This window comes from Pezoporus wallicus, unplaced genomic scaffold (genome assembly GCF_028554395.1).
Source record: "Pezoporus wallicus isolate ANWC-B61680 ecotype Strahan unplaced genomic scaffold, APGP_CSIRO_Pwel_v1 contig_6217, whole genome shotgun sequence".
NCBI classification, from domain to species: domain Eukaryota; kingdom Metazoa; phylum Chordata; class Aves; order Psittaciformes; family Psittacidae; genus Pezoporus; species Pezoporus wallicus.
Genome location: NW_026637336.1, coordinates 835,213 through 861,308, shown reverse-complemented (window position 1 = coordinate 861,308; position 26,096 = coordinate 835,213). Strand labels below are relative to the sequence as shown.

The 26,096-nt window shown below is 51.0% G+C and overlaps 1 protein-coding gene across 1 annotated transcript; it reads left to right on the top strand.

The window, feature by feature from the left end:
• Positions 1-1,646: 1,646 nt before the first annotated feature.
• On the top strand, positions 1,647-8,177 carry VGLL1 (vestigial like family member 1). The gene is made up of 5 exons (XM_057404981.1): positions 1,647-1,727; positions 2,826-3,055; positions 3,629-4,051; positions 6,305-6,364; positions 7,050-8,177. Exons 2-5 carry the CDS (start codon positions 2,845-2,847, stop codon positions 7,088-7,090), a joined length of 735 nt encoding a protein of 244 aa, XP_057260964.1. The 5' UTR covers positions 1,647-1,727; positions 2,826-2,844; the 3' UTR covers positions 7,091-8,177.
• The last annotated feature ends 17,919 nt before the right edge of the window (positions 8,178-26,096 follow it).

Genomic DNA, 26,096 nt, shown 5'->3' with positions numbered 1-26,096 from the left:
GTGAGGACCAGGGAAAATAGACCTCTGGGCCACAGCTAATGCTTCCTAAAGTTTATATTGCTGTGGAGCAGTGGAGCAGCATAGGAAGAGCTGGGTTGCTCCTTGCTGTTGAGGTGGCCTCATGTACTGTTTCTTAGGCTGTATGGTCCCTGATGACTTTGCCAAGCTTTTATTGCTTGGGTTGGAATTTACAATGGCAAGTGCTGGCCTCCAGTTGAGCAACCAGAGAGTTTCCTAACCTAAACAGTGGCTTGCTTTCTAAAACAAGACTGGAAAAGAGTTTCTCTTCCTGTGCTTGACGTTCTTCCAGTTGTGTTTGGCTGGGATGTGCTAGTTCCTGCTCCCCTCGTGGGCCTTGGGATGGTGCTTGAAGGAAGAAGGGTTTCTGGTTGAAGCTTTCTCTGATTGGTAAAGCTTTGTCAGTTCTAAAGCTCTGAAAGATTGTCTTCTGAATCAGACACCTGTTAGAGCATCCCTTTGCATTTCTAACTGGTGACAAACCTGCGTGCATCCCATCCCCACTACTGTGTCTGAGTGGACCGGAGGCTGGAGCTGAGAAAGGATGCAAGAAGGGTAAAGCAATAGAAATCCTAAAATGAGGACTAAGGAACTATTGAGTTCATCAGAAACTGGTGGTTAATAACAGCGGATTAGTGCTAATTGAGGAAGGGTCCATGAAGGGGGGATAGGTAACAAGCAAAACTAGACCTAGAAGCAAGTGATAAACATGAGCAAGAGGTTTGTAGATGAAGGCTTAAGCATAAAAAGGGACATAGATTATGCTGGATAATCTCAATCCTCGTATTTCTGAATGTCTGAGTACTTGGCTTTGCAGCCTGAACAGTCTTTTCGTGCATAAGAAATGCTAAGAGACCATTTGGAGGCAGCCTTTGCAATACTTCGGAGTACCCTTTGAGGCAGGGATGAGCACAAGTTGATTGGGAAGCTTGGGATTGGGGGGGGGGGGTATGATTAGAAATCAGATAAAGGTATGGGAATAGGTTAAGCAATGCTGCATATTGCAGGATTGGATGGAAACACAACTCCAATGACTCATCAGTTTTTATATGATACAGCTGGGTATTGACTGAAGCATCACAGCCTCCTCGCTACCAAGGTAAAGCAGTTATGCTGTGTGGTGTGATGAGCTGACAGCAAGACTGGAAAATGGCATGGAAACAGCAGGCACTCCTCCCTGCATTCACAGCCTGAGCACTGCTACACATGATCTTGATTACAGCAGGATGCCTGAGCTCTGGCTGTAGAACTCACTCCCCTATGGCCAGAAACTGCAGAGATGCATATAAACCATGCTTGTCCAGGGCAGGCAGTGATGCTCCTTATCCTGCTCTCACCCTATGTGGCAGCAGAGATTTCATAAGGAGGACAAAAAGGAGTCTTAGAGTCTTGGGCTGGCTTCCTGCAAACTATTTTAGAGTCATTCTTGCCTTAAATCCATAAGCCCTTGTTGAGCTACAGGGTACGTTTCAGCAGTCTGGGTGTGTGGTTTAGCAGTCTTGCTACCAAAGTTTTAAGCAACTGACAGGCCCGACGTGTTCCTCAGGTTGTTTCAAACAAACAAGAGGTTTTGCTTGGTTTGTTTGGGTTTTTTTTACTTGAATTTGCTATAATTTGAATTTCCAATCATAATTTCTGCCTTCTTCTAATAGGTGAAGCAACTACTGTCAGGCATCTTGCTGTGGAAGTCCGTGCTGACAGTGCTCAAGGTACTTTGAACTTTACCTTGTCTGAATAAAATACTCATTAGAGATTACTATTTAAAGCTCTAATGGGTATTTAATGTTTCATTTCACTCTGTCAGTATGGTTTTTGAACAACGCAGAGACAAGAGTTGGGCAAAGCAATCCTCCCAGGGAGGGATCCCAGAGGAAGGAATTCCCCTGGTGGGGGAATCTTCATCAGGGACTGCAGTGATAGGACAAGGGGTGATGGGTTCAAACTGAAAGTTCAGATTACATATAAGGCAGAAGCTCTTCCCTGTGAGGGTGCTGAGGCGCTGGCACAGGGTGCCCAGAGAAGCTGTGGCTGCCCCATCCCTGGCAGTGTTCAAGGGCAGGTTGGACACAGGGGCTTGGAGCAAGCTGCTCTAGTGTGAGGTGTCCCTGCTGGTGGCAGGGGTTGGAGCTGGGTGAGCTTTAAGGTCCCTTCCAACCCATTCTGTGATGCTATAGGTTCACCCTGAACATCCAGGACCAATGCAACCTCTGAATTATTTGTCTGAGTGCTTCAGTTCTTTCAGCACATTTCTATCCTCAGGGCATATTTGCACAGTGCTAGGGCTATAAAGGCAGGGTGAGAAATGACAGCATTTCATTCCTCAATAGAGCCAATGCTATGGCACTGACAGGTAACTCAGACAAGGGTGGGATCCATCAGGCTCTTTGCATCTCTGAGCCATTCACTGCTTTCAAGATGCAGTATCCTTTACTAAGGTTGCATATTGTATGGTTTTATCAAACTTGGATCTCTCCACCAAAAGATCCTGTATTGAACAAGTTAAAGACTCACCGGACTCGTTTTGATTGGGGAAAATGCAATCCCATCACAATTCTGTGAAATTTAGTACATTTTTATTGAAAGGTTTCTCCTTGCATTTTATACTGCAAGTATTCCATCTGAGAAGTGTATAATGAGATCAGTGAAGAAAAGGTGTGTGGAATAAGCAGAAACCCAGATAAAGAATCTCATCTTACTAGTAACAGTTGGTCTGGCCCTACCAGTTTCAAGAGGGAGACGGGCTCACCGCTGATGGTGCACTTTAAGGTGAACAGGATGTCTTTGACTGCTCTGGTTTTCTTTGGCAGGGGCTGGTGGTTACTGAAAATGGAAGAAACAAGGAAGCTCTCTCCAAAGCCGTGTAAAAGCAAAGAACCCGTGAAAACAGAATGGGGCGCTCAGAGCGTTGTGTTTACCTATTTCCAAGGGGATATTAACAGCGTGGTGGACGAACACTTTTCCAGGGCTCTAAGCAATGCCAAGAACCCCCAAGACCTGAGCACGAAGCACAAGGATGAGACTGTTGTCCTGAAGAACGGTGAGCTGCTTTCTATGCCTGAGTGTGGCTTTAGGCAGGGGGGAATTGGCTTTCACTGAGAGTTTAGGACATAGTGTGCTTACAGTTGGGGCCATGTGCAAACAGAAAGCAAGAAAAGCTTGCAAAGCCCTGGATTATAAAGCTGGGACTTCCTGAGTAAATCCCTGTGTATTCTGGGGTGCTTCCCAGGCTGTTCGTGGGCCCATCGGCAGGACTGGGTCCTCATTTTCCAGCCTAGTGTCTCCATCACTGTCGGATGCACTAAGTGCATGATGACTTTAAATAAACAGATTATGGCAACAAATAATCTTGCAATAGTTAAAAAGCTGCCTATGCCCATGGCCTGTAAGAGAACACATCAAATAGTTATTTGAAAGTACTGGTGGTGGTTTAGTCTGCTTTTAGCATGAGTTTGTGGTTGAATTTGAAGACAAGCAGCACTATGGAGAATATATATTTATGTGAAATGAATATGCAGTTTGGTAGTGTTCCTTTAGAAGGCCCTTGGAATTTGCCTTGGGAGAAAAGTAAGAATTGCTGAGACTTCAGATGCTTTCTTTCTCTTTTAAGTAGATAGCGCGTCGCCCCATCAGTGGAATTTCTCTGCACATTGTTCCAAAGCATATCCATCATCTTCTGCACCAAGCGTGTCCAATTCAGGTCTGAGTTTTGCTGCTGCTGCTGGTCTGGCAGGCCAGTACCAGCCACCAGCTCTGCGGAGTCATCCAGCCCAGCCTGCAGACTTATGGCCTTTCCCTTCGATTGGGACTCCCAGTCTCCCCAGTTCTGTGTATCATCATCATGCCTTGCCTGACCTGCATGTGGGAGATGAACCCGTCTCTGACAGGAAATACGGTTCTCTTCTTGGTCTTCTGCAACAGGAAAAGTGCCTAACATCCATGCAGGAATGTCCCATGAAGCAACACTCAAGTTCTGCTTGTATGACTGGACCTGCTAGGTTACAAAATATAAGCCAAAGTTCAGCTCCTGGGGGAGGTAAGGAAATACTATCACTGTGTTCTTTGATGGCATCTTATGGAAGGAGACAAAAGAATACAGGCTGTTGTTCCTCAGGTTCTCAAACTGGAGTCACCTTCAGCCCAGCTCATAGCAATGTTTTGCAATAGATAGGCCAGGATGTGTCCTGTGGTACTTGGGATGGATGAGCTCCATAGTGTGGCTTCATCAGAAACTATGCATTGCCCACTTGCACAATATCCTCCCTCCTGGCTTACATTAGGGAGCTATTTTAAGTGAATATAAACATTATTCACAGTGCTATGAGGATCAGGGAGGGGTGGCCAGGTAAGAGCCTTGAGCAGCCTATTTTACTGTGTATGGTTTGTAGCTGGGAGGATTTGGATGGTGGAGAGGGGCTCTTCATCAGGGGCTGTAGTGATAGGACAAGGGGTGATGGGTTCAAACTGAAACAGGGGAAGTTCAGGTTAGATATAAGGAAGAAGCTCTTCCCTGTGGGGGTGCTGAGGCACTGGGTGTCCAGAGAAGCTGTGGCTGCCCCATCCCTGGTAGTGTTCAAGGGCAGGTTGGACACAGGGGCTTGGAGCAAGCTGCTCTAGGGGAAGGTGTCCCTGCCCGTGGCAGGGGTTGGAGCTGGAGGAGCTTTGAGGTCCCTTCCAACACAAACCATTCTGTGATTCTATGACTGGGATAAAGGGGCTTCCTGGTTGGCCTTGCCATGTTTCCCAGTTAATTGCTGCCTGCCATGAAGCACTGCTGCCCTGCTGGCAAAGGCACTGCTTGCCCGCTGCAGTAGATCTCCCCGGGCTAACACAACGCACACAGAAGTGATGATTGTTCCCTATTTATTACCAACAGCGAGCAGGAACCCCAATCCCAGGTACTGCCAGCACACAGAAGGAAGATGGCTGGTGCCTGAAGTCCATTTCCTGGGATCTTACATCCCTACAGGCTGCTCTGACGGGTAAAATTGCTCCGCTGTGAGTAATATCTGCCTTTGAGAAGCACTTTGGGATCAAGCTTCCTGGAGCCCTGTTAGGGTAGGCCTGCCTTGCTGTTCCTGGGCGTTACCCACACACATAGCTTGGCACGGGCTTCCAAGAAAAAGGGTTGTGAAACTGTTTGGGGAGTCTGCTGGAAAAACACAGCGTGTCCTACCCGGTGCTTCTACATGGAGGGGAGCAAGCAACCCCAAGTCTTAGTGTCTGAACAGCAACCAGCTGTGAAATACCTGCTGCTTGCCCTGTTTCTAATCTGCATCAGCAGGGATTTGGCAGAGCATGGGCTAAAAGCTGTTGTTTCTACCTGCAGGCAGGCTTACCCACAGGTCCTCTTCTGAGGCTACACCAAAGCTCTGGCATTACAAGGACCCCAGCTATAGGTGTTTTGCTCACCCGTTCATCTGAAGTGTCTAATGTCTGTCTGGAATACACATTTGCTGCTCATGGTACATGGGTTTAGCTGAGGCTGGGTGTATGTGTTGCATAGGCTTTTTGCAGCTGGTAAATGACAGTCCAGTTACTTTAAAGAGACTGTTTGGATGTCTAGGGTCTAATTTAAGAACAGGGTTAGGTGCCCTCTTCCCCCAAGGGGGCAATGTGAACCTATTAAGGCTTGGGAGCCCAAGGAACAAACTCTCCTCCAAAGAAGGACATGTTTCATGAAGCCAGTGTTGGGATCAGAAAGGGAAGCAATGCTAACAGGGGACTCTATTCATGGAAAAGGAAATGAAACAGCTTGATGTCCCCCAGGCAGCATAGAACCATGGAATGGTTTGGGTTGGAAAGGACCTTAAGATCATCCAGTTCCACCTCCTACCATGGGAGGGATGCCTCACACTCATCAGTTAAAGCCTTTTCCTTCAGGATGCTTCCAGGGCCTTTCTGACCAGTGAAGGAGCCTCTCAGGACATGTGTAACAGCACACATGTGCTTATCCAGGATCCCCAAAGGAACAGATAGGAAACAGCTGGCCCGTGTTCACAGGCAGGCTTTGGCAAGCCCCTGGGATCTGTGCATTTGTCAGGCTGTGGGAGTCCCTGTTTCTTGGCTCTCTCTGTTCAATGCACTTCTCCTTGCACTGTGTCATGTATAAGAACAGCTGATATTTATATTTATGGGAGTGTGGATTGCTGTGCCAGCCAGCACAGGGTTCCCCAGCACCTGCGCTATAGGCTGGGCTGCAAAAGCACAAGGTTGCGTTAGGAACTGCTGTCTGCTGCTAGCCCTGTGCTGCATCGCTGCTCATCTCCAGTGTTTTCTGTCTTTTAAGAGAGGAAAGCAAGCTCTTACCAAGGCTCAGAGAATCCCAGCGGAAGCCACGCCACCGCAGGTGAGTACTGGAGCCAGCAGCACTGCAACAAATCGATGCTCACCTATGAATGATACCTTGCTTATGCATGAAGAATTAAAGGTGCTTCCTTGCTTGCTTCCAGGCTCTATTTCCAAACCTTGTTTTCCCCCAGATAGACAAACCACCTCCTATAACTATGTTGACAGTGAAAAGGGAAAGCATTCTGTTAAATAAGATACATGATTTCTAACCCCACCTACTGTCGTTCTTGTGGTTCTACCATCAATATTCCTCTTCACAATGCCTGTTTTACACCAGCTGTCCCAGTTTCAGATCCCAGAAAGACAGGACACCCCTTGCAGTGTATCTCAAGCGCCCAGTTTCAGGCTGAGGTCCCTGTTGGACCTGTGTGCTCCTGTTATTGCAGCTTTCACCAGCAAACCCACCACTGGTGGGAGAGCTGGTCAAAGAAATGACTTCCAAAGTGTTCAGACTTCCATGTATTTCTCTGTTCAGACCGTGTGTCCTGGACAAACTGAACACAGTTACACCCTGGTGTTGGTTCTTTGCTGTGCAGTATCCAGGGGGTACTTGGGAGGGCTCATCCTGGTTGTTCTCCTAAGGGCCACCTTGCATCAGACCCAAAGATGCGATTTTGTTTGCGCCAGCTCTGCAGAGATTGCAAGCCTGTGTTTGACCGCCCTGATCCTGCTGTGTCTTTCAGGCATTCAGATCCACGACAGAAGAAGAGATTTGTACTTTTAGCCACTGGAGGGTTCTCCTTCATTCTGAACGAGGAAGTTCTTGCTGTGAACTCTTACTATTTGCAACTGTGAACCAAGAAGGGAACTGCAGCTATTCCGTGCTCTCTCTGTTGGAAGGATACACATGCTATTTACTAGTTGAGGAGTGAAGAATCAACCTTTTCTATACAGTAAATAATTTCTAATAGCTGTGGGATTAAACCTGACTTTGTTGTGAAGAAATATTGTCTACTGAAGGCTTTTCATGTAGCCCTCCTGAAAAGACTCTTAGCACTTCTTAATCCATGTATTCACTTACCATCTCTTGATAAGAATCACAATTCTTATCAGTGCAGTTTCTAACTGGAAAGTGCAGGGATGCAGTTTGAATTTGCATATGCAGATGAACATGACATATATATATATGAATATGCAGATGAATTTGGCATAAATTCAGTGCTACAGGTTCTCAGCTTGATTTGATACCTCCGTATCGTTTTAAATAGTCTTAGGCCAGGGGCAAGAGACTTCCAGACAACCACGGGTCATGCTTATGGTTTGGAAGTACACTGATTTGTAACCATACTTGCAATTCATAGGGGCATTCTTCAGAAACTATATAATGTGCATATGCCCAAAGGCTCTGTTTTGCCTTCTTATAATGTATCCTCTAGAAAACAGTGATTTAACACTAAATCTGGGAGGAAATTTGGATCCTTATTAGGTGCAATTAGAATACCCTTGAGCAAAAGCTGGAGGGGGGAATGTTCTATTTTCCCAACCTCTCTGCAGGCTTAAGAGCTTCTGACCAAGCAAAAATCAATTCCTCCATGGTAGCTGCGTCCCACAGACCTCAGAGGGGCTGAATGTGGGTTCCATGCAGTGGCATCCATGAACCGTGCATTGATCCTGCACGTTCAGATCCCCTCCTTGCTTCACCACTCGCCCTTGGCAACTACATCTGCTGAAGCTGCTGGGAGTCAAACGTCCTGTGACTGGTGTTCAGGTCTGTGTATGTTCAGGTATGCACTGAAGAGAGACTGCTCAGCCTTTGTTGTGAATCCTAAGGATAAAGATTTGGGTTTCAATTTTCCTTATCCATTAGCTAGACATTAATAGACGCATGACAGACATAGACATTAAAGGAGCATGATAAACTTATCCTGCCAGTTCTATGCAGTTGCTTAAGGAAATTTGACCTTTGAGATCTTAGGCTTGTGATCTGGGAGGACAAATCTACCTGGTAGAAGTGTGGCTGTTTACACCAGATACATGCTGCTGCTGGTCTGCATCAGTTATAGCACCTTGCGTAAGTTTATAAATCACTGGAGCGCAATAACTTTTGGTGCTGTTGGTACTGATTTAAAAGAAAGGATTGCTTAAATCCCGGTTTGTAAGTGCATACATGAGCCAGAGCCACCTGAGGCCACGTGTGAAGGGGGCTATTTTAACCAAAACCAAGACTGGGTAAAAACCATCATGTCTCCCTATGGGTGAGCACCAGCAAGTCACTTGTTTGTAATAGTTCCATAAAATTGCCATTCTTCTCTTTTAAGTTTAGGAATATCTCTCCAAACAGTTTTCTTTTGTCAGCCCAAATCACTTCATCCCTTGATTTTTAAGGCTACGTGGTAATATAATGGGAGGAATCAAAGCTTTCCAAACTGTGCTCTGTGTATCTGTTTTATCGGTGTGTGTTGTAATTCCAGTGAAGTTATTGCTTCCAACCAGTGAAATATTATTTTGTCTCCCTCTGCCATTTTTCTTCATGGAAAATGTTTAAATCATTTCTCTCTAAGGTCTGAAAAGCCATATAACACTACCTAAAACTCCCTGATCTCTTCATCAGGGGCTGTAGCGATAGGACACAGGGTAATGGGTTCAAACTGAAACAGGGGAAGTTCAGGTTGGAGATAAGGAAGTTCAGGTTGTTCCCTGGCAGTGTTCAAGGCAAGGTTGGATGGGGCTTGGAGCAACCTGCTCTAGTGGAAGGTGTTGGGGTTGGAACTGGATGAGCTTTAAGGTCCTTTACAACCCAACCAGTCTGGGATTTGGTGATTTAAATCTCCTTAAAATGTAGTGCTTTTTGGAACAGTTTGGTCCTGTGCGTGTCACCGCTGGGGACGCTGAAGGTGACAGAGCCAGTGTTCATGGTGAATCAACCAGGTGGAATTGTACAGTACCGGGTGGGAAACCCCTTGTTTTTAAATGCAAGGACACAAACCATCAGTGACTCTACCTTGACATGGCAATGCTTTGAGCCATTGCTGCAGGGTTTGGCAATGCCACGTCCTCACCATCCAGCTGGGCAGCAAGTGCCCGTGCAGCCCCCAAAGGCCGGTGTCCTGTCCTGGTCCCCATCATCATCAGCTCCATGAGCTCTGCTCCAGGCTGGACACCGGGTGCTTGCTGATAGAAGAATGAGGACCTTGGGGACAGAGGCTTTGCTGCTCCAGCATTTTATCTTACACCACTGCAGCAACACGCACCGGAGCGTAGCTGGGTTTGTAGGCATCCGACTCTTCCGCAATAAACAGGGTTGGCAATTTCCCTTTAACAATGTAGTGTGAATAGAGGTTTGGACGTTTCACAGCAGTTCCTTACAGCAGTAAGCCTTTCAATATGCCTGTATATAATATATATGTAAAATACAGATTCCTCTCCCACGTTGTTTGCCCGGAGTGGAGCGTTTCTTTTTGCCCTCAGGCCAGCGCTGCGTTCCCGATGCTGCCGCACTGCCGTCACGCTCCCGGTGTCTTCATTCCCATTCAGTTCCTGTGCTCCTCTGCTCAGAAGGACTTGGCAGGCAGCACGCTGCACTCAGCAGCTGCCAGCTGGTCCTTCCCACGCTGATTTTCAGTTCCTGCTCGGAATGCAGCAGTCGTGGTGGTGACGGGAGGAGAAGGGATGCGGGATGTACCCACTGGAGCAGCATCTGACTCCCCGGCCACTCTGCTGAGCTCTGAAGAACAGGAGGACAAACATGGTTGGGATGTTACATTTCCTGGTAATTTACTGTGGGAAATCACTGTTTGCCTTCATCCACTGCCTTCATCACTGTTTGCCTTCATTGGGTACCACTTCTGAAGCTCTAGTCCAGGAATAACTTCTTTGCAGAGATGGGTTTTCCCTTATCTTTTCCTGATGGGCAGATGAGATACAGACTGCATCCTCCATGAGCCCCGTTCAGAGATGAACACAGATTAAACCCCTCCAGGGCTTCACATGCCTTCCCTGTGAGGAGGCTGGGGCTTGTTTGAGTAAGCCACAGGAACTGTTGCACATGTCTTCACCATGCATAGCCCAGGACACAGCTGGGTCACGTTTGCAGGCACCTTGCTTTGTCTTCTCACGTGGGATGGCCCTGGTCCAGCTCCTCCTCTGATGGTCAGATAAACATTGTGGGTGGCTGGGAGCAGTGGGGCTGGCTGAGCTACTCCACCCCAGTTTAGTCACTTGTTGCTAGCGTTAAAAATAGTCCTGGGTTGTGGTGACAAACAAGAGACGTTCTCTTGCTGTTAAAGAACACTTTAATTCCATCTCTGTTAAGGTGTCGATTGATTTCATAGAATCATGGAATGGTTTGGGTTAGAAAGGACCGTAAGATCATCCAGTTCCAACCTGCTGCCATGGGCAGGGACGCCTCACACTAAACCATGGCACCCAAGGCTCTGTCCTACCTGGCCTTGAACACTGCCAGGGTTGGAGCATTCACCTCCATTGGTATTTATGACTGTGCTGTGGTTTCTCAGCCTCTCTTCTGGCAGGCTCTGGCAAGCAGGACAGTGCTGCTCCTGTCTGTGTGAGGGGCTCAGAGGCACGCAGCGAGGCTGAGATCCGCCCGTGGCGTGTCAGCACTGGTGAGTTTGCAGAGGTTTGAACTGAAGGTGGGTTCTGCAGTACTGCAAAGGGCAGAAGCAGCAGTGATGTTTGCACAGGTCTAAACTCCTTATTTTTACATCCAGAATCTCGGCAGTGATTCATGGGGGGAGACCTGAGAGGAGCTCCAGTGCCTAAAGGGGCTGCAGGAAACCTGGAAAGGGGCTCGGGACAAGGGATGTAGGGACAGGCCAAGGGGAATGGCTTTAACCTGCCAGAGGGGAGACTGAGATGAGCTCTTAGACAGAAGCTTTTCCCTGTGAGGGTGCTGAGGCGCTGGCACAGGGTGCCCAGAGAAGCTGTGGCTGCCCCATCCCTGGCAGTGTTCAAGGGCAGGTTGGACACAGGGGCTTGGAGCAAGCTGCTCCAGTGGAAGGGGTCCCTGCCCGTGGCAGGGGTTGGAGCTGGAGGAGCTTTGAGGTCCTTTCCCACCCAAATCAGGCTCGGATTTCAGCAAAAACTGGGTGCAAAGCGGTGGTTTTGGTGCCTCGGTTGCTGGGAGGAGGATGCTCTCACTTCAGCATCACACACTGTGTAAGAGGGCTGCGTGTTACCGCACTGGCAGTATTGCTGTGCAAGCACCCTGTTTGTGGTCACATCATGCAGATCACCATTTCTTTGCTGAGGGGGTGCAGAAGCAGCTGAGGGCTGTGAAGTGAGTGCTGGGCTGCAGCGTGGGGCCATGGGGCTCTCTGGGCCAGCTCAGAGGATGCTCTCGGGTGTCTGGAGCCATAATGGAGCGACCCCAGCTGTCTGTAAACCAGCTTGTACATTGTGCTCCCCAAAACATGGTCCAACAAGAGTCCCTCTGAGCGCCATGAGCTCCTCAGCATCCACGCTGCTGATTCACCCTGCCCTCACAGCCTGGTTTCCAGGCAGGGGTTAAGCTGGGTGCAGCACTTCCAGTGAGCAAGGCTGGCCCTGCAAAGCCCTTGCACCTCCAAAGGTGGCTGCTTCCCCAGCCTCCATCCTCACCTCTGTACCCCCATCACCCCAGCCTGCGCTTTGCAGGCTCTGGGTTTGAGTCTGAGCAAAGCAGTTCCCCATCCCTCTTTCTCCACGTGGCAGATGCTGGGTACAGCACAGGGCTAGGTATTAGGAAGGTAAGTATTATATAAGTACATACACCTGTACTTATAAGTATGTAAGTACAGGTAAGTATTAGGAAGCAGGTCTTGATACTGGAATACAACAGTATTTCAGCCCCTACTTACTGCCTTTCCACCTGGGACAGGGATAAAGCAACAGTTTCTATGCTCTGTAATGTAAATCACTCCATTAGCTCCCAATGCTGTGTATTTAGCAGAGGGAAGTGTCACTTTAGGTAAATCCATCTGCCAAGTGAAAAACCAAATGGGAGAGGATGGAAGGAAACTGAATGTACTGAACATGCAAAGGGCATCTCTGGTAACTGAGCACAGCCTGAAATAATCCTGTCCTGGCTGCCTGGCACACGTTGCTTCCCTGTGTCTGGAAAAGCACCCCCACATTGCACAGGCTTCATCTGTTACCCTGTGTTTGTAGAGTCAGAGATCACAGAATCCCAGCCTGGTTTGGGTTGGAAGGGGCCTTAAAGCTCATCCAGTTCCAACCCCTGCCACAGGCAGGGACATCTTCCACTAGGGCAGCTTGCTCCAAGCCTGTCCAACCTGACACTGAACCCAAGATGATCCAAGTCTTGCAGATACCACTGAATGATGTGGTCAGAGGACAGCCCTTTGCTTTGACCTTGCAGAAGATCAACCCTTCCTTGGTCTTTAAACATGAGTTCCCATGAAGGCCTTGAAAGTCTGTTTGTCTCTAAGGTTTGTGGACCCCATGCAGTCGCTGGCCCCACAGAGCAGCCCTCACATCTCAGTAGGTCTGGTTGCAGCTCTGGAAACCAAGACCTCCAGGTTTGTGTGGGTTGTGAAGCAGTATGGACTAAAGCAGGAAAGCCAGGCTCTCAGGAAGGCATGAGGAACGGCAGTGCTTCTTGTGAGCTACCCAAATACCATCAAGCCTCAAGCATTAGCTGGGTAAATGATATTTAACAGAAGCTGCCATGTGCAGCTCCACCAGCATGAGGAACGCTGCGTGCAGTCTGGGTCCTCAAATAACTGCAGAGAAGAACACAGGGGCTAATTAGAAATGATGGGCAATTAAGCAAGTCCTCCAGCTGGACTTCTTAATGCTTAAAGAAGGGGTTTTTTAAGGTAGAATAAGTAGACTTGAAGGAAAACGTGGTTTAAGTCAAGCTGTCACATAACTCAAACCTCTGATGCGCATGATACCATCGCAGTTCCGCCCACCGCAGGTTGTTTGTTGGTGCTGGATTTGTGCCATGTTTTAAGAACAGATTAGCATCGAAATCCTTTTTTCCCCTGCGCCAGTGACAGCTGATGGGAGGTGTGCAGGGAACAGCCAGCCATTATTCTGCTTGTGAATCATAAAGGTACCTTGCTGCAAGAGCAGCATCAAGGACGGCGCCGCGCTGCGGGTACGCAGCACTTGAGGTCTCCGTGTAACGCAAAGGTGGGTGATTTACTGTGAGTAAATGGGCTGGGGCAGGGGGTGGTTCCACTCTGCCTCATGCAGGATCCAAGCACCCTCTCCTTGACCTCAACATTTGCTGACAGAGCCCGAGAGGGTTGCCCAATGCCTGCCCTGGGCCATTCCGACTGTTCTGGGTTTGTCTGGATACGTAGGACCAGGATTGTGGTTGCGTCATTTGTCCTGTTTCATCCAAAACACTCCCATTCAACTTATTAGTTTGATTGAAGCATCAAATCTATTTGCATCATCTATAAGGTGGCATATTGACCAGAGCGGGTCAGTGGGGCTCCTCTGCCCCACAAGGCAGGGCTAAGCTGCTCACAGTGCATGACGAATCTATGCCTGGTGTTAAGACAGGTCTGATGTGGAGGCTTCTACATCTGTCCTTCAAAACACACTGCTATGGACCTCTTGTCTCACAGGAGCACTCATGGGACAGTGCAATGATGGGGAAGATCAGGGGGCAAAGCCACGCTGGAGATGAAGATGTGGGCAGGAAACGAGTCAAGGGATGCACTGGCATCATCCTGCAAGGCATCTCCGTGCAGCATCCTCTCAGCACAGGCACAAGAGGTGATCCCCTTCCCTGCATTGCCTGCCCACAGGCTGTGTAACGGTATCCCATAGAGCAGCTTTATTTACTTACTTGTTTTCCCTTGCTTACCCAGGAAAGCAGCCTGGAAACTCCACTGGGAAATGCCAGTTTGGGAAGCATCTCTGGCATCAGCCCGCAGGGCGCGGGTGCTGCCTGGGCTGCTCTAGGCAAGATTCCCGCACTGACAGTGTGCAGGGCACAAAACACCCATAGGAGTCACTAATGAGAGCGGCTGCCTGTCTGCTCGGGAGCACTGGGAAAGGGAGGGGTTTCGGGGAAAGAAGAGCGTTCCCTCTTGCTGCTCCTTGCCTGGGAAACGTGCTTCCTGTGGCTTTGCAAACCGGGGAGGGCAGGAACCCAGAGCCGGGTTTATTCCCTTGTGCGTATCCATCCCCTTCACCTCCCATACACACAGCTGCAGCATGCACCGGTACTTGCTTTAACGCGGACTGAAACCCCTGAAGGATCTTCCGGCCTGATTCTGGCAGGAGAAGGATCTCCTGCCTGCATAAAGGCTTTATGATGGCAGATCCAAACTTCCATGGGATTCCTGCCCCTGCCTCCGAACTTTGTTTGTGTCAATATGAGCAGGAAATGTTGCACATCTCTGCGGAGGGAAGAATGAGTGCATTGAGTCAAGCCGGCTCGGTTGGAGCAGCTCAGGGACTGTGCTCTGCATCCTTCTTAGCAATCCTGAAAGGAGGGAGAGCAATCTGTAATTAAAGCAATACATATGTAAAGGAGCATCTGCCACACAACCAGTTCAGCTTCTTTGTGTTCAACACGGATCTCTGTTGATGTGTTATTTGTGGCTTACTCTTTGTATGTAAGGGTGTTATTACACTGGATTTTGGCTTGATTTAAGCAATTAAGTGAGTCAAATCCTTCAATTCATTTGCAGGCTGTTCGAAGCTGTTCTGTTGGCTCTTGATGGGTGTTCCTGAGGCTGCCTCTCAGCTTGCAGCTACTCTTATGATTTACCAGTATTCAGAAGCAGGTTTGGGTAAATCAGTTCAGGTTTTCACTGACCAGATGTGCTTGGACGTGAACCTGAGAGCCCTTCTCACAAACCTGGTTGGTTTCTGTACTTCTCTAACAGCTCTTCTGATGAACGGCTTCAGTAGCTTCAGTCCAATTCCTTGGTGGCTCTAAGATCAAGTAGCTCCATTTCAGTTTAGCATGCAGTAAAAGTACTGAGAGCCTGAGGTCTTTGTGGCATGAAAGAAGATGCTCTTATTTCAGTGTAGGAAATGAGCCTGGGCTTGCATTTCCTGATCTCTCAATGCTGCTGCTTACTCTGTGCGTAAACGTGATCCCTTATTCTTTGTTTCTTTCCAGGGCCTGGTTCAAAGCTTGGAGCTCCCTAAATATCTCTTCAAAACCATAAATATATGAAAACCAATATCATCGTATTGGTGATTTTGCTGTCTGTGATCACTCCTGCTGCAACGAATGGCCATGGTGTGCAGGGCTCGTGGGTTGGACTTGGGTGTGGATGAGCATCTCTTCCTCCTGAGGTGTATGTCCATGTTCCTAAGCTGGAACTCCAGCTGTGCCAGCATGGCTCAGTCAGGAAGGAGGCTTGGTCTGTCCTGGTTAGGTGTCTGTTTTGGCTGCAGCAGGTTGTCACCATGTGTGCACAGTACCCTGTGTCATTGGATCATGCAATGCTGCATCTCTCTTCCCTTTGCAGGATGCTTCTCCTTATCTCCTGCCTTGTGTTGCTTCTGTGATGGGAGAATGGGATCAGTGCAGACAGCAAGGGGCACCTCTGGCTGCTTCTGAATATCAAAGCTCTTGGAGGTTATTACAGGCTGAGAACATTGGGGCTGTTCAGCCTGGAGAAGAGAAGCTGCGTGGAGACCTCAGAGCAGCTTCCAGTGCCTGAAGGGGGCTACAAGGATGCTGGAGAGGGACTCTTCATCAGGGACTGTAGGGACAGGACAAGGGGTGATGGGTTCAAACTGAAACAGGGGAAGTTCAGGCTGGAGACAAGGAAGAAGTTCTTTACTGTGAGGGTGGTGGGAAACCGGCACAGGGTGCCCAGGGAAGCTGTGGCTGCCCCATCCCTGGCAGTGCCTGATGGAAGAGGGATCATGCAAAGCTCATGCATGCTCCAGGCCTTAGTCCTCCGAAGGAGGCAGTAACAGACGGTGTGCAAGCCACCTCTTCTTCCAAAGGTCCCTTTCCCACAGCTAATGCCCCTTCCCAGGGAGCTGTGCTGTGTCCTGGCGCCGCTGTCGAATGGCACAGCGTGGGAAGCGAGCTTCCCACCAGGTTTAGCTTGGAGAAGTGCCACACTGCAGTGTGGCAGCAGCAGAACGAGCGAGTTCCCACTGCCAGGGAGATGGAGACAGTGGAGCAGCTTGACAAGGAGCCGACTGTTGGGTGAAACAAGGGAAAACAGTGCTTCTGTGGCAGAGTGTGAGCAGACTGTGGTGCTCCCAGCTCAGGGATGCTGAGGGGTGCAGCAGCACACACACAGACACCAGGTCTCTCCTCAATGCAGCTCTCTGGATGCAGCCTCCAGTGTAGTGAGTTACAAACCTTGATGGGCACAAGATGGGTCCTTAATTTGCTTGGTTATCAGCTATCTATCTATCTATCTATCTATCTATCTATCTGTATCTATCTATATCTTGCAGGTAGGCACTGGATCTTTGGTCTTAATGTAGGCTGTGATTTATGCTCAATGGCTCCTGAGCTCCAGCAGGGCTGGCATCACACTACAGCCCTCGAGCCGTGTAATGGTGTGTGCTGAGCATCACGTCACCCCATCCTGCATCCCCTAGCAGCGCTTGTGCTGTTAACCAAAGCTGCTGGTCAGTGTGCTGCCAATACAGGTGACTTTCTCTCCTGCCACCACTGAACCCTGTGGGGACAGAGCAATGCAGGAACCAGTCTGCTGAGTGCTTCCTTGGCCTTAATCCCATCCCAGAGCTGCTGAGCTTGGGGCCTGGTGCTCACTGGGCTGATGTATGAAGCGCTCAAGGGTTCTTCATTAATTGTGTGTGTGAATATCCCCAGGACAGCTGTGTAAGCTCAAGAGCATCTCATTTCCCATGTGGAGCTCTGGCCTTTTCCCTACCTGAGGCATAGTTCCATGAGTATCTCACTGGTGTCTTGCTACCCAGCAGGAGCCACCACGTCGCAAAAGGCTGTAGCAGTGGCTGTTAGAGAGGAAACTTCCTCCTGCTTATGGGAAGTTGACCCATCCTCTGAGCACTGGCTATCCACAGGCTATAAGGAGGACACAGGAGCAGTGTGTGCAAGGGGGTTATGACTTGTGCTTCCTCCTGAGTCCTTGTATGCAGCCAGAGAGGGATTTCTCAGGGGGGTTGGAAATCTGCTCAGAGCTCTTTGCTGTTATCCCACTGATATCAGTGGCCTTTGGCCATGACCTGGCCTGGATTTTGGTGGGGACAGCCTGAAAGGACATAGCTGGGTTTAAGTGCTGCCCATTGTGTACAGTTAATCAGAGTGAGCTTTTCTATATGGTTCTTTGCAGGCACAGAGAACCTCAAGCTCCAGCCTCCTGAGAGGTACCCATCCATCCTTACCATGCAGGGGGGAAAACCTGCTCTACACCTCAAAGGGAGAAGTCCCTTTGAGCTCAGGTATGTGAAGGCAGGGGATATGAGAGCGCTGGGTTTGGACTGAAAAGCTTGCAGGATCGTTTGAAGACCATTCTGACAGACCTCGGCTTACAGAGGTCAGTGGGGTTTTCTGGCAATAGCAGACCAAGAGGTCACTTTTACCACTGAACTCCTTTGAGGCTGTTTTAACAGCAGCCAGTGCTCGGAAAATGAGCCTGGTAAACACGAGAAGAAGGTTGTGCAATTGCCTGGTTTTGTGGTTTGTTAGAGTTTTGCATGGGTGGGCACTGTGGTGTGAACCTGCTTTCAGTTCCACTGATGCTCTTGCTTGCAAAGCTGAGGTACAAACCTCGAGTCCCCTTTTCAAAGGCCCTGATGGATCCCAGGGGCTGGATGCAGGGGGGAATCAGGGGGGATTTTCCTCCTGCACCAAAGGCAGCCTGTCACTTAGAAACTGTCTCTGCATCACCCTTGACATCACTCCGGGGTAAAGGCTGGACTTGATCCTAAAGGTCCTTTCCAACCTGGTTGATTCTATGAGTCTTGATCCTGTGGCAGTGCCATAGACTTTCATGGTCCAGCAGGCAGGCAGTGGAGATGAGATGGGGTGTATGTGTGTGGCAGCACTGAGACTCAGCACTGCTCTACACCGGTAGCTGCAGTGATTCAGCTCTTGAGGATGAGGGTGGATTAGCCAGTCAGGAAGCCAGGAAGGGCAGTGATGCTCCTCAGCACCAACTGCACTGCAGAGTGGGAAGTGAATGGGGCTACGGGAAGGCTGGGACCTTGTGCTGGGTTTCCCTTGGCTGCTGTCAGACACCCACCCTCTACCACCCTCTACCACCCTCTACCACCCTCTACCACCCTCTACCACCCTCTACCACCCTCTACCACCCTCTACCACCCTCTACCACCCTCTACCACCCTCTACCACCCTCTACCACCCTCTACCACCCTCTACCTATCACCCTCTATCACTCCCTGTCCTCAACAGGAGATGGACTGCAGCCTCACCTCCAGATGCAACCCCCTCAACCAGCATTGCTCTGAAGATGAGAGCTGACAGTGATTTGTTTCTGTGTCCACTGAATATACTTGGCTGTTCCCATCTCTGGATCTTGACTCTTCCCAGCAACAGCAATGCCTCATTTCACCAGTGATGAAACTGAGACCCGTTGACTTATCTAAGGTAAAGAAGCAACCAGACACAGGCAGCAAGAGGAAGCCAGTTCCTTGCCTTCCAGATCTCTCCACCCCTGTGCCCGCATCCTGGCCAGCTCCATGCAGGGTGCAGGGAGGCTGCTCCTGAGGGAACGAGCCGGGATGTGCCCTGGGTTGCCTTTCCTTTCTCTCACACCGCTTTAGCCCTGTTTCCAGAACACTTTCCCCACCTTCCTGTCACAGCCCTGACCACACTCGAGTCTTACGTGCATCGATTTTCTTCCTGCTCAGCACAGTTCCGTGACGGCTTCAGGTTCATCTTCCCCTGCCTGAATACTGGAGGGGGGGGAGCAATCCTTTTCTCTGTCTTCATTGTTAGTGCCATTGGGGTGTTTTCCTGGAATGAGGCGTTTGGGGTTTTCCTTTCACTACCTTTCGCAGCAAGTGCCCACTGTAGTGCGCAAGCTGAGAGCATCACCTCGGTGTCACGGTTCCCTTCAGGTGCGCAGGGGGTTTTAAGCCCAGGATTTTCCACTTGCAAATAAAGGTTGTTCTTCTGCTGCTGAAAGGGAAGGACAGCCCGTTGGCTGGTGATTCATTCAAGTGAAGGAGCCTGGGATATGAGGAGCTGCTCGTAGCCCCCATAGCTGGGATATGAGGTGGCACAATGAGGTCCAAGGGGAGATGGGGATGTGCTGCCTGGGACTCTGGCTGAGCCTGGCCATTAGCAGGGAAACTGAAAGCCCACCTCCAATTTGATGTCTGGATCTGACCCCTGGACCCATAAGCAGCACTCACATGGCTCTGTCCCCCATTTATCATGCATGAGATAGGTTTGGAGGAGTCTTTTTCCAGATGAAGCTTCTTCCTCTGGTGTGACTTGATCCTGGGGGAGTTGCATGTGGAGAATCACATCAATTTTAGGCTGTTAGCCCCATTCCCTGCTAAAACAGAGTGCCTGAACAAGCCGTGTGTTGCTGTAGCTCTACAGGAAACCTCTTGGTAGGATGAAGGCAACTGACACCCAGCCCCCAGCCCATCACAGCCCGAGTGCAGTGGGACAGGAGTGGGAGCAGGGTCCCATGAGAGGGACCAGTGCTCCCATCACAGCAGCTGCTCTTCTGGCCCCTGGGGTAAACATGAGATGAGCTGAGGTCTCTTCTCAGTGCTCTGCAAGAAGGCTGCAGGCTCCCACAAGCAGCGTGCGTCTGTACCCAGACACTGCAGCAGGTTTGCCTCCAGCATCAGGAGGATGCAGGGGCCAGGGCTGCAGCATCTCCTGTCATCGCGTTCCTGGAAGGATGGGAGATGCCCTGGTTGTGTGTCAGGGCTGGGATTTACCCAGGGTGGAGCCACTTCTTGGGAATGCTTTTTCTCCAGGCTGGAAAGGGCAGAGGGGAATGTTGAAGCTGGGATATCTGATGCCCTGCCATCACCGGGCACATCTCTTGACCTCATTATTCATTTGCAAGTGTGTAGCATCTTTTGCAGAAAGGATGCTTAGAAAGAGAAGCACCTTCAAATTGATGTTCCTGGTAGCACCATCCCACTGCAGCCCTCCCATGGGAAGTCTCCGTTCTGCATCTGCTGCATCCCCAGAGCCCTGCAGGGAGAGGCGGTTCCTGGCCTCTGAGGAACTTGACATTTGTCATTGTGCTGCCACCATTTTGCTCTGCAGAAGCCCCCTGGCCACCTCCAGATGTCCCTCAATGATTTCCTGGTGTTTCCACACTCCCACGTAGCACACATGAGACATGAACTTGGTAGGGCGTGAGCTGGGATTGGGGTGCCAGTGATGTCCATTTCCTTATGTCTGGATCTGTGCATCCTTTGCTTTGCAGTGCTGGAAGGAAGGAGGTGCCCCAGTGGCCAGGATCCAGCCTGGGACACTCCTTCCCACGCTGCCAGGATGGTTTCTATAACACCAGGGATGTTCTGTTTCCATTTCTGCACACGTTGTTTCCTTTACCTTCACTGGTGAGGTGATGCTGAGCTGCTCGGGTTCCTGTGCGCAGCCCGGGGGCAAGAGTTCCTACGAAAGGGGTTGCCTGTGCCACTGTGGCCATGAGCAAAACCAGCTTTGCACCACCTCGGACCATGGCATCGGGGCTGCCAAGCTGGCTTGGGGCTGTCACTTGCTGTCTTCTTTAAGCAGGTCTTGTCCCTGGCCTCAGCACTAAGAACATTCCGATGTTGGCAGCAGCCTTTGAAGCTTTACTTTGCTCTTCTCCCCACAGAGCCCTTTGTTCTGCAGCCTGAGGACTACCCTGAGCCATGCCCACATCCTGGGGCACGGGGCAGGTGAGGCTGCACACGTGTGCCCGGCTGCAGGGCTCCTCCAGCATCACTGCAGCATCATGTCCCAGCATGGAGGTCCTTCATCTTTAGCACCAGCTTTCCATGAGGCTGTGTGATGGAGGGGTGGACGGGCAGGGAGGAGAGACAGAGAAGTCAGTAGATGGCAGAGTTGGTTTAGCATCTGCTCGTTGCCATGTCTCGTGCAGGCTCACAGGGATTTTAGGATGGATTTCCTAAAATCCAACCCCCAGAGCATCACAGCCTGTGGTGCTGGGACTGTGGGTACCACTGCGGTGTGTACTGCATGCTGGTGAAGGTGACACTGCTCTGCCTTTGCATCGCTGTGCAAGTGGTTCAGGATGGGGTTTGCTGCTTCTGACTGTGTGTGCCCCGTCTTGGTTGGGCTCTCAGATGGAGCAGGGTGACTGTGTGTGGATTTCCACCCCGGCACAGATCCCACCTTCTCCATGGGGATGGTTATTCCCAGGCAGGGGCTGAGGATTGGCTCCCCAAAGCCCTCGGATCAAAGCTCCTTGTCTGCTCCTCACCCCTTTGGCTGCTCACCTTTGCTGGCTGATCTGCCATCACCAGCAGCATCACTCTCTCTTGCTCCACATGGGGCTGTGCATGATCCCAAGGGAATCCCAGTGATCCCAAGGGATGAGCAAAACCCCCCAAGGGATTCCAGGGCCAGCAGAGGTAGAGGGTTAAGGCTGGAACAGGATGCAGTGAAGAGCCACGGAGGTGATTCTCTTGGTGGTGAAGAAAGCCCCATGGTGAGAACCTCGTGGAGGTCGATGTGTGTGAGGTTTTGAATGAGTGATTTGCATTGATGTTGCCTCTTCAGGGGGCTGTGGTTTAATGCAGGAGAGAAAGGCAGAAGACGAAGTCACTGGCTGCTAAACCAACCCAGGGACATTGCCCATCTCTTGGTCATTTCCAGTCAGGATCCAGATTTGCTGCAGGACGTGTTGGGGCCATTGAGCCAGCCCAGAGCACAAGGGCTCACTTCAAACCTCTGGCTACAGAGGGAAAGGCTGTGTCTCACCCACCTCCCGCATCCACCCAAAATCCTTGGCCTCCATCCATCCCTTTAAGGTCCCTTCTGTCCCAAACCAGGCTGGGGTTCTAGCTTTGGCCAAGAGCAGCAAAACCCTCCTTAGGGCAGCACGCAAACCCTGACCTAGGGGCACATCCCACCCATGTGGCTGGGGATCCCCATGGGGCTGCGAGAGCTTGAGGTTGGGTGGCTTTGCCATGGGCAAGGCTGGCTTTGGAAACGTGGAGCTCATGGAGTGCTTGCAGCAGCATCCTCCAGGACCCAGCCCCACAGGGTTTCGCTGTAGCTTTGATGGTCACAGGCTCCAGCACCCCTGGAAGCTGCTTTTGGTGCTTGGCTGAGTGAGGGGAGATACATGGGATGCTCCCGGTCCCTTCCGCTCTGACTCAGGCAGCAGGGGCTTCTTTGGCAGGGCTGGGGTTCCCCCCACCAGGCTCTATTTTTAGGAAGCCAGAAGTAGGTGCAGCTGACACAGCAAGAAGTTTCTGGTGCAATCTGTGGTTTCACAGCTTTGGTGAGGCTCAGCATCAGCAGTTTAGCGGGTGGATGCTCTCCATGCAAGGCTGGCATCACCACCCTGATATGGCATGGAAGCCATGTGCCCCTTTGGGGTCCTTAATCCTCTGTGGGGTCCCTGGGGCTTGTTTCTGTGCCTTTCCTGGCTCTCCAGCCACTTTGATCCCTTGGGAAAGGGCACCCATGGGTGGTACAGGAGGACAGGGAAGCGAGGAGGGAAGGGGGTACAGGGGATGATGGCCATTGGAGCAGGGTGGATCAGAGGGACAGCATCACCTCAATGCCATTCCCTGCAGCTCTTTCCTATTGCTCTTTGCTGCTCTGGAGGGTGGCTTGGAAGAGGCAGATGCCTCTGGGGAAAATGAGGTGGAGGTGGTGCTCTGCACCCTGCTCCCATCAAGCTGCAGGGCAGCAGGAGCAGGGTCCAGCTCGTGTTCATGTCTGATGGAGCCTGGAGCTTCTGCTGACCTCCTCATGGATGTCTCCATGGCTCACCACGGCCCTGCAGCCTGCCATTACCACCATAGCGGCTACAACCAGCATCTCTTCTTGCACAGAGAGACATGAACACTGCAAGCACTGGCACCTTCAGCTCTCCCTGAGGCTGCCTGTTGCTGCTCTGCGCTCCAAGAGCTTTCTCTCATTCTTACCAAGGTGAGAAAGGAATGGAAACTGCCACGCAACCGTTCCTTCTCCTGATGCTGATGATGCTTTCTGCGGTGTTCTGGCTATGTCTGTTCCCTCTTCCTCTCTGTTGATGGTGTTGTCCTGGAGATACAAGAGCTCAGAGGATACAGGAGAGGGAAAAACCTAAAGAAGTGACAAAGCAAACGGTGGGGAAGCTCAACTTCCCCTTCTGCCAGCGGCCCTGTGCTGAAGGAACTTCATTGGGGTTTCTCTCCCTTCTGCATCCCTCTCACGGCATTGCAGCCAAACTGCTTTGGTGACTCAAAACAGCATCTCCCTTTTGAATGCATTGTTCTCAGCCCTGCCCTGCACCCAGCTTCTGTTACTTGTGGAGAGCATTCGGGGTGAGCAGCGCAGCTGAAAGAGCTTGACACGAAACCACAGTGGGCATCGCAAGCCAAATGAAATCACTCCTTTCTCAGCAGCTTTCACCTCGCTGCCTTCAGAAGCGCTCCCGGGCAGGCGAGCGGATGTTTTCTCAGTATACAAAGCTCTGAGCACCGAGGACAAGTGGAGAAAACGTGTTGTTGATGAGCGGAAACAGCACGACTGGGTCAATAGGAATGCAAGCGATGGATCACATTTTCCCATCATCTCGGCCAGGGTGGGATGTACGGAGGAGCTGTGCCAGTCTGGGCTCGCACGTGGATGGGCATGGTTACAGGCAGAGGGTTTGGGCACTGAAAGAAAACCCTGTAGCTGAGCTCATCGATGGTGAAGGTGTGACTTCACCTTCCCTGATGTTATCCTATGCGGGCAGACTCTTCCCTCTGTTGCTGGGCACTCCTTCCTATCATTGCACTCAACCATGTGTTGTTCCCCAAGGCTGTAGCATAGAAACTGAGACTGGTTTGAGTTGGAAAGGACCTCAAAGCTCCTCCAGCTCCAAGCCCTGCCACAGGCAGGGACCCCTTCCACTAGAGCAGCTTGCTCCAAGCCCCTGTGTCCAACCTGCCCTTGAACACTGCCAGGGATGGGGCAGCCACAGCTTCTCTGGGCACCCTGTGCCAGCGCCTCAGCACCCTCCCAGGGAAGAGCTTCTGCCTAAGAGCTCATCTCAGTCTCCCCTCGGGCAGGTTAAAGCCATTCCCCCATGTTCTTACAGCAGTCAAGGGGTCAAGGACATGCAGCCATGATGCTATCTGGCCTTGCCATGGGCTAACACAGGTCTTGAGTCTTTCTCCCTACCCTTACCATCCACGCGGCCAACCTGGTGATGTGGGGTGGTGGATGCAGCTCCAGAGGGCTTGCTCTGTGCCATCTAGGGCTGGATTGCCAGTGTGGAGCAATGGTTTCCTGCAGAGAGCTGCCAGCCTGCTCTCCGCGCTGACAAACCCCTGCCAGGATCCCTGCTGTCACACTTTCCACCCGGTCTCTCCCGTCAAGGTGACAGTGACGAGCAACTCTCAGTTTCATGGTGTGCAGCACAAGCTGGCCAACCCTCCGATGATGCTTTGTACCGGGTACCCAAACCCTGAGCCTCTCCCCATCCTCCTCACCGAACCCAGCATCCTCCCGTGAAGCTGCCAACAGCTCCGGCCTCCCCAGCAAGCTGGATGCAATGGGGCCAACAACATGTTTGGGGTTTCCGGCATTACCTCCGAGTTCTTCTCATTTCAGTGAAACAGCGAGAGGGGGAGATCCAAAAACGGCTTTGAGAAGAAGCCAGGGCTCAGGAATAGCAGTGTAAATCCTCCCCTGCTGCTCTCTGCAGTGCTTATTGATGTGGCTTCGCACGTTATCGCTGCCTCTCAGTCCTGATGCTCTGGATTCAGGGAATGTGTGAAGCGATGACTGCCCATGTCCTTTTGTAGAGACCTCCCCCAAACGTGAGTGTTAAATTCAGAGGAAGAGCCTGGAAAATGCTGGTGAGCACCGTGAGGCTGATGCACTGGGGGAGTCTCTGGGGAGCCATGAAATGGCTTTTTTGCATGTGGCAAGCTCACCGTGGCAGGGACCGTGTGCGGGAGCCTGATGTCCGACCAGACCACTGCGAGGACGTTGGGGCAGGTTTTGCCAGTGTCTGTCCAGAGATAAAGCCCATTTTAACACATAAAGGACTGAAAGCAGTGCCCCCAGGCTGTGTGTGGGTTTGATCCCATGTACAGCAGAGCTTCAAGCCCAAGGGACCAGGTCTAAAGCCCATCAAAGCTAAGGGGGACCCCCTTTTGCAACCCAACACTGTGCATCCCCAGCACTGTTTGGGTCACCTCATTGCTGTCACGACGATGCTCCTGTGGTGCTTGGGAAGCCCTGGTGGTCTGGACAGCAAGGCAGCCCTTGGATGCTGAGGGCATGTGAGCATCCCTTGGGACATGGGCACACAGGAGCTGGGACCCCAGGGCCACTTTCTCCTCTAGAAGGCAAAACCGACATTGGGGAGCTGCCCTGGAGCTGGCAGCCCCATCCCAAAGCTCCCCTCATTGCAGAGGGGTGACGGTCCTGGCATGGTGAGGCTCCAAAGCACCATCCAGGGCCTCTGCCTACCGCTGCCCACGAAGGTGCCATCCCACACGTGTGATTTGGGTGCTATATTTAGGAGCAGGGTGACCTGTCAAGGCTGCAGAGATGTTTGTGCTCTGTTACCAGCTCTTGCATTTGCAGCTCGAGCGCCCTAACCACACAGGACAGGATGCGAGGGAGAGGGTAGGTAGCAAAAGCGACTGCTGGACTCCATCCTTCAATGCTCTGAGCAGCCCTG